Source organism: Dipodomys merriami, unplaced genomic scaffold, assembly GCF_024711535.1.
Source record: "Dipodomys merriami isolate MVZ:Mamm:240054 unplaced genomic scaffold, mDipMer1.0.p SCAF_52, whole genome shotgun sequence".
NCBI lineage: Eukaryota > Metazoa > Chordata > Mammalia > Rodentia > Heteromyidae > Dipodomys > Dipodomys merriami.
Window position 1 is genome coordinate 8,188,534 of NW_027206091.1, and position 7,863 is coordinate 8,196,396.

The 7,863-nt window shown below is 49.5% G+C and overlaps 1 protein-coding gene across 2 annotated transcripts; it reads right to left on the bottom strand.

The window, feature by feature from the left end:
* Positions 1-4,293: 4,293 nt before the first annotated feature.
* On the bottom strand, positions 4,294-7,773 carry LOC138811169 (small ribosomal subunit protein uS9). 2 transcript variants are annotated; one of them, XM_069998831.1, is made up of 5 exons: positions 7,644-7,773; positions 7,375-7,476; positions 4,776-4,872; positions 4,611-4,658; positions 4,294-4,505 (listed from the first exon to the last, which is right to left on the bottom strand). In XM_069998831.1, the coding sequence occupies exons 1-5, from the start codon at positions 7,689-7,691 to the stop codon at positions 4,360-4,362; spliced, it is 441 nt and encodes a 146-aa protein (XP_069854932.1). In that variant the 5' UTR covers positions 7,692-7,773; the 3' UTR covers positions 4,294-4,359. The 2 variants fall into 2 exon arrangements, with proteins under 2 accessions (XP_069854932.1, XP_069854933.1); XM_069998832.1 differs by having other exon boundaries at positions 4,611-4,680; positions 4,715-4,872; positions 7,644-7,753.
* Positions 7,774-7,863: the final 90 nt, after the last annotated feature.

The following is a 7,863-nucleotide window of genomic DNA, read 5'->3' on the forward strand; positions in this document are numbered from 1 at the left end:
CTCTTTGGAGAATTATCCAACATTGGGGCTGCTGGAGTTTGGAGTGTGGTTTTAAGGGGGTTAGCATTGATGGTTATCCAGGAAGGTTCCAAGTTGAGCAGTCTTGTTCAAGTTGGGCATGGTGAAACATACCTGTAGTCCCAGCTACTCAGATGGCCGAGGTAGGAGAATCACTTGTGTCAATCTGGACTTTTGAGGTCAGCCATGGCAACAACTACTCTTGTCCCAAGGAGAAACCCCTTGAGATTTGTTCCCTCAGCAGTCCATCCACTTCATGGTATTCTGCCACTGTCCATCTGTTCCTCTCACCCACTTGGCCTTTTTGTGAGTATGTGTGCTGGTTTGAGGCCTTGAACTCAGAGCTTGGGTGCTGTCCCTGAGTGTTTATGCTCAAGGCTAGCACTCACCACTTGAGCCACAGCTCCATTTCAGAGACAAGTCCGTATTAACTCTTGAGGCATGCCAGGCTCCAGTGGCTCTTGCCCACAATCCTAGTTACTCAGGAGGCTGAGGTCTAAGGATTTCAGTTCAAAGCCAGCCTGGCAGGAAAGTCTGTGAGACTCTTTATCTCCAGTGAACCACCTAAATATTGGAAGTGGGACTATGGCTCAAAGTGATGAAGCATTAGGCCTTAAGTAAAAAATGCTCAGGAACAGCACCCAGGCCTTGAGTTCAAGCCCCAGTACTGGCACCAAAACAAAACTTAAGGCAGTCCAGGTTTGGATCTTTGGGGAAGTCTGTCCCCACATTAGTCTGATTTCCCTTGGCATCCCTCTCCCTTCCCCTCCTTCCCCCTGCTTATGAAATGTTCCAGTTCTTGGGCCCACCCACTTGTTTGGGCCCTTCTATCATTCCTCAACATACTCCTACCCCCTAACAAAATAATTCAGCCCAGAGACAAAAGTCTTTTATGTGAGGATCTTTCTGCCCCACCCACCAATGGTATGCCCACTTTAGGACATGATTTAAGCAGTGTGTTTGAAGCTTGTGGAACTTTCCCTGGAATTCTATGCCAGCTGCCTCCACCCCGGGGTTGCCTGGCCGTACATCTCAGCCCCAACCTTTCTGCTTGGTGGGTGATTTGGCTCTGTGGGCTTCTGGGGGGTTTTCTTGCCTTGTAAAATGACAACATTATCTGCCTCCAGGAATGATGTTGGCATGCTGCGGGTGTGTGAGCCACTGCCCAACAGGGCCTGAACATCTGACTCACCAAAGGCATTGTTTAAATCACAGTTCTCCTCAGATCTGCCCCCCCCCCCCGCCATAGCAACATCCTACTCCCCCCGCCCTGAAAACTTGGAAAGCAAGGGCCTAGGAATCTGAACTTCAACTGGCTCATCGCAAAAGATCTGAGCCTAACTGAACGCTTAGCAGTACTCAATCCGTATAAGCTCATTCATATATATATATTTTTAATGGTCTTTACCTCTTCCCCTTCCTAAAAGGAAGAAGGCAATTTTTTTCTTTTTTGTGATGCTCAGGACTCTACACCCCCCCCTTTCCCCCAGGCTCCTAGCCTCCTGAGAGTGTTTTTCATTCACTGTAGAGGAAATGGAGGTACAAACAAGAGACTTGCTCAGCCTTTCACCTGTACTGAGATACATCCTAGAGCTTGTCTCCAGTGCCAAGGCCCTTTGTTGCCCCCCAGGGGTACAGGAGGAAGAAGTCTCTGGAAGCTCCCTCAAGTAGAGCAGCCAGCCAGCACAAGGCTGGGATTCTAGAAATAGCTACTGGCATGTGTTTCGTGGCTACTGTGCACCAAGACCCAGGCTGCATCGTGGGGACTGAGGCAGACCCTAAACCCTGTATAGTGGCTGAAGATGGAGCTGTGACCTCCCTAAGGTCAGGCCTGAGTCTAGGCCTCCCCTTCTCCCCCACTCCTTCCACCCACCCCCAGCTGTACATTCCCAGCTGAAGGAAAGTTCCTGGCCTGTGGGCCTCTTGAAGCCGGAATTCCTGGCATTTGTGGAGGAAGGGGTGGGGGGTGGGGAAAGACGGGACTGTCTGCTTCATGGCCTGGAAGGAGGTGGGGAGAGGCTGCTCTCCAGATGTGTCCCAGCTGTGCCTCTGGGAGGCAGCTAGAAACCTCAGTTAGAGGGTCTCTGGACCTTCCAGGAGAAACAATAGGGTCCTGGCTTGTCCTTCACTCCTGTATCTTCATCTTCTAACCCCGCTTCATGGTGTGGTTCCACAGCACAAAAATCTACTGGAGGACCCCATGGGGTGACAAAGGTCCCCTGGTCCCCACTCCCTCCTTACCCAGTCACCTGCAGCTCAGAGCTTGGGTGAGCTGCGTAACACTCTGCTACCCAGGTTGCCTTTCGGGCTAGCAATGTGGGCCACCTGAGGATGTCCCAGAATGCTGGACCAGCAACTACCTGGTGCTATGGGCTCATGTCCCATTCACTCCTGTTGCCCAGAAAAGGTTCCAGTCAGCCATTGGTGAACAGCAGTGGCTGGGGGGCATGGCCACGTGAAGGCGTGGCTGTCTGGGGCCAAACAGATGCATGGAAAGCCGGCCACTGAAGGAACACTGCAGCAGTGTAGCCCTCCATGGCCTTGCTTGAGATTGGTAGTAGGCATTATCTCTGCTCCCCAAGGTAGCTTCCAGGCTGCTCCCCCAGAACCCTTCCTCTAGCAATGGCCACCACAGAGGGCCCCAGATCAGCACCTAGCTTGGTACAGATGTTCAAGACAGGTGTTAAGTGAGCAAAGAAAAAAAAGTGGGTTCTCATACTTTCCCCAGGAGACAGGTTCTGGAGACCCACTATTATGTATGAATAGCCTATTTTTTCCAGAACACCCAGCTGCCCAGCTCATGTACCCTTGGCAAACTACTTCTTGTTACTGTTGCACTTCAAAAGGGAGAAACCAATGGCTTAAGCCACACACATTATCTATTAGGATCAGGCTGGCTTTGAACCTATCCCAACCTCCAGGACACTGGGATTTTGGCTTATACCAACAAAAGGTTTTGTTAATATTGACTTTGCGGGGGGCAGGTAGGGGTTCAAGCTCAGGGGTTTGAGCCACACATCCAACCTGTAAACTGGCTAATACCATTACAGACATGAAAACAAACTTCCCAGAGAAATCTTAGGCAGAACACACAGGAACCTGATCTAAAAAAAGGCCAGAACTTTTTACCAGGTGTCCCCTAGGGGAGGAAGGCGGAATGGCACCAAGAAAACTAGTGGACCAAAAAAAAAAAAAAAAAAGCTCACAACCAACCTTGCAGCTAATACTGACACCTGTCTATAATCCCAATATACAGGAGGCTGAAGCAGAAAGGTGAGCTCCAGGACATACAAGGTAACATGGGAGATCTTTAAAAAAATATATATATATCACTGGGCACTTGTAGTTCACACCTGTAATCCTAACAAATCAAGAGGCTGAGATCTGAGGATCAACGTTTGAAACTAAGCCAGGACAGCAAAGCCCATGAGGCTCATCTCCAATAAACTACTCAAAAAAAGCTGAAGTGGAACTGTAGCTCAAGTGGTAGAGCACTAACCTTGAGCCAAGAGCTCAGAGACAGGGCCCAAGCCCAGAGTTCAAGCCCCAGGACCAGCAAAACACACACACACACACACACACACACACGTGTACCAAAGCAGCTCTTTCAACGTAGGCATGGCCCTCATCCACTTAAGTAACAGGCCAAAGCAGTTTTCCTTGCTTTTTCTGTTGACCTTCCAGGTTTCCTCCACTCTTCCTGCTATTAAAATAGCAGTGTTAGTGGTTGTGGTAATGGAACTCTATGGCTGTACTCCTATGGTTAAGGCAGTTTATTCCTTGAGCCCAGGGGTTCTAGGCCAGTTTGAGCAAGAGCTCAGAGGGAAAACCCACTAAGAATGGGGTGCAGCTCAATTGTAAAAATGCTTGTCGTATGTGCAGAAGACCCCAGGGTTCTATTCCCCAGTACTGCAAGAAATCAAAATAAACTGGGCACTGGTGTCTCACACCTATAATCCTAGCTACTCAGGAAGCTAAGACCTGAGGATTGTGGTTCAAAGCCAGCCTAGGCAGGAAAGTCCACGAGACTCCAATTCACCACCAGAAAACCAGAAGTGGTGCTGTGCAGCTCAAGAGCTGAGGGACAGTGCCCAAGCCCAGTTAAAATTAGGCTCCAGGATGGAACAGAACCACTGCCGGCACCCTACACCTACCTGTACTGAAAATCATTTCCAGGAAAGGGGGTGGGATCAAGTCTGGCCATGAGCTGGGGGACAGCTGCTTACATTCCATCCATCAGACCCACCACCACCACAGAAAAGCACATCACAGTCCTTGAAATCTTAAAATCCCACAATCTTTATTACAAAGGTGAGCCCCAATCTGGACCCCATAATGGGCCTATCGGTAGGACTTCTGGTAGCGGGCACGGGCACCAGGGCCTCCAAACTTCTTGGATTCACAACGTCGGGGATCAGCCACCAACAGGGTGCGGTCATACTGGATGAGGATGTCTTTGATCTCCTTTTTGGAAGCCTCATCCACATCTGGAGATGAGAAAGGTAAAGATACAGATAACTCCACAAGACGCCTCCCCGTAGCCCCCTATCACCCATCACCCATCACCCACTGGGAACGACCCCCCAACTCACACTTCTGGTAATAGGCCACCAGGGCTTTGGAGATGGACTGACGGATAGCTGTAAAGACACACAATGATAAAGGGTTAGTATCTGAACTAGAGGGGGCTAAGACAGGGTGGGTCCTGTTCCCAGGACCACCTAACCAGCCCCACAGGTCCAGAACCTGATACTCACCATAAATCTGAGCCACATGACCACCGCCCTTCACACGGACACGGATGTCCACACCAGCAAACCGCTCTTTCCCCAGAAGCAGAACAGGCTCCAGTAACTATATATAGAGGAGCAGAAGCAATGATCAGAAGTTGTACCTCTTCCGAGCCTCTAGGATGAATTCTTAGACCAACAAAAACACTCAGCTCTCCTTTCTGACCTCCATACATGCACTCTGTTCAGTGAAACTGTTTTTGGGGTCAGTCATGGGTCTTGAACTCTGGGCCTGGGCTCTCCCTGAGCTCTTTAGCTCAAGGTTAGTGCTCTACCCTTTGAGCCACAGCACCACTTCAGGTTTCCTGGTGTTGAATTAAGAGATCAGTCTCTCACAAACTTTCTTGCCTGGGATAGTTTGAACCGCTATCTCCAGATCTGTTTCCCGAGTAGCTGGGATTACAGGCATGAGCCACTGATACCCTATTCTTTTTTTCTTTTGCCAGCCCTGCAGTTTGAACTCAGGGCCTGGGCTAGAACCCTGAGCCTCTGTACTCAAGGCTAGTGCCCTACCACTTGAGCCACAGTACCACTTCTGGCTTTTTCTGTGTATGTGGTACTGAAGAATGGAACCCAGGGCTTCACTAGGCAAGTACTCTAATCACTAAGCCACATTCCCAGCTTCCTTGTCTTCCCTTTCAAATTTCCCAGTGGTGCCACCTACAGCACACCTTTTAACCCTTCCCAAACTTCCCTAGGTTCCCCATTCCTGACCACTTAGGACTAGTTTCTAGCAACCAGACCAGTGCACCTCGAGACTTCACTATGCTGGAAGCTTTTGGGCCAATTGTCAATCAGGGTCACATGCAAATCCTTCAATCAAACCAGCAACAACAAAACACAGTATTTAGTATCAGCTATCAAAAGCTATCATATACTACTAATTCTTAACTGCCTTGTAGTGTGTATATCTCCACCCACCCTTTTGGCCGGTCATGAGGCCTGAACTCTGGGCCTGGGTGCTGTCCCTCGGCTCTTCAGCTCAAGGCTTGAGTCACTCTATCACTTGAGTCACAGTACCACTTCCAGCCTTTCCTGCTTATGTGGTGCTGAGGAATCAAACCAAGGGTCTCATGTATGCAAGCAAGCATTTTACCACTGAGCCACTTTTCCAGCCCTACTCTTCCCTTTTTAACAGGCGCTGGTGGCTCACGCCTGTAATCCTAGCTACTCAGGAGGCTGAGATCTGAGGATCATAGTTTGAAGCCAGCCAGAGCAGCAAAGTCCATTAAAACTCCTATAGCAATAAGCTACTCAGAAAAGGCCAGAAGTAGAGCTGTGACTCAAGTGATAAAGCACTAGTTAGCCTTGAGCACAAACAGGCTCAGGGATAGCACTCAGTCCATGAGTTCAAGTCCCAGGACTGGCAAAAAAAAAAAAGTAACAAAGAACACAGGTCAATAAACTGCCCAAAGTCTTAAACCTTGAGAAACCCAGGAGACAGTGGCTCATACCTACAATCCTAGCTGTTCAAGAGGCTAAGATATGAGGCTCATGGTTCAAAGCCAGTCTGGGCAGGAAAGTCTGTGAAACTCTTTATTTCCAATTAACCACAAGAAAACTAGAAGTGTTTTGGCTCAAAGTGGTATAGCACTAAATTTGAGCACAAGAGCTCAGGAAGTGTCCAGAACCCAAGTTCAAACCCCACTATCAACACACACAAGACACTTGAGATTCACCAGAAATAAAACTAATCCTTTCCCACAAGAATACATGCTCTTAAAAATAACAACTGGTAGCTCACACCTGTAATCCTATTCAGAAAAGTTAATTTTATATGTTTTGAAGCCAGTCCAGGCAAAAAGTTCAGGTGATCCTGTCTTACCAGAAAGCTGAGGCGTTGCCCACCCATCATCTCAGATACTCTAGAATCTTAAATAGGAGGATTGAAACCCAGCAAGCAAGGGCATAAAGAGACATGTGATTCTATTTTTTTAAAAAAAACCAGAATCAAGGAAAACGCTGTGTGCATGCACAACAGTAGAATGCTCGCATGGCAAGCACAAACACTGAGTACAAAAGCAAAAAACATTGTCCAAGATACATAGATTTTGCTATTTCCCTGGCCACCTTGGGTCCCCAGATGAGTAGGCTTCAAACATAGTAGGATTCTTTTTTCCTTCCCTGTGTTGCTACTGGAACTAGGAGAACTAAGGCTAGTCATTGTCTCTTAAGTTTTTCTTGCTCAGAGCTAGTAATCTACCACTTGAGCCACAGCTCCAACATCCAGCTTTTTGATGCTTAATTGGAGCTGAAAATTTCCTGCTCGGGCTGGCTTCGAGTCTCATTCCTCCCGATCTCAGCCTAATCTAATGCAAGAAACAAACCTGGTGTGAGTCACCAGCGCCCCGCCAAACCAAGTTTTCAAAGCACCCGCCCTTCCCCTGTTACATCCTCGATCCCACTTTCCCCAACTCGGCTTTTTGACATCTTCTGCACTCTAGCCCGTTTCCAAGGTCCCATTCTCTCCCGCTGTGGTCCTAAAGACCCGTTTCGGATGCAGGTTCCCTCTGGTTCTATCATGGAGTACGCTCACGATCCTCAAAGCCCCTCCGGATCCCAGCACCTTGTACTGCAGCGTGCGCGGCTCGATCATCTCCAAGGGTCGCCCGTTCACCTTGATGAGGCCGTTCCCGCGTTTGCAGTGGGCCACGGCGGTGGCGGTTTTCTGCGGGAAGCAAAAGGGACGGGGGTGGGGGAGGGGAAAGGAACACGGGAAATGTAGGCCCTGATTCTCACGGCGATCCCTCACTCTCCCCCAAATACAAGAAAACCTCCACCCGACCGGCGTCTCCCCAAACCCGGGACATCCCCCGACACCCGCGATCGGCTCACCTTACGTCCGAAGACCTGAACGGACTGCAGCGGGCCCTTGGACGGCATGGCTACGAAGCAGACACGAGCTCCACACCGCGCGGCGCCACAACCGGAAAAGGAAAGAGTGAGGCCAACCCGGCTGCTTTTTTTTTTTTTTTTTTTCTCCTAAGGTCTGCGCAGGCGCGCCGAGCGCCGCGTTACGACAAAAAGAGCGCTTTATGGCTGGGGGCGGGGCCTC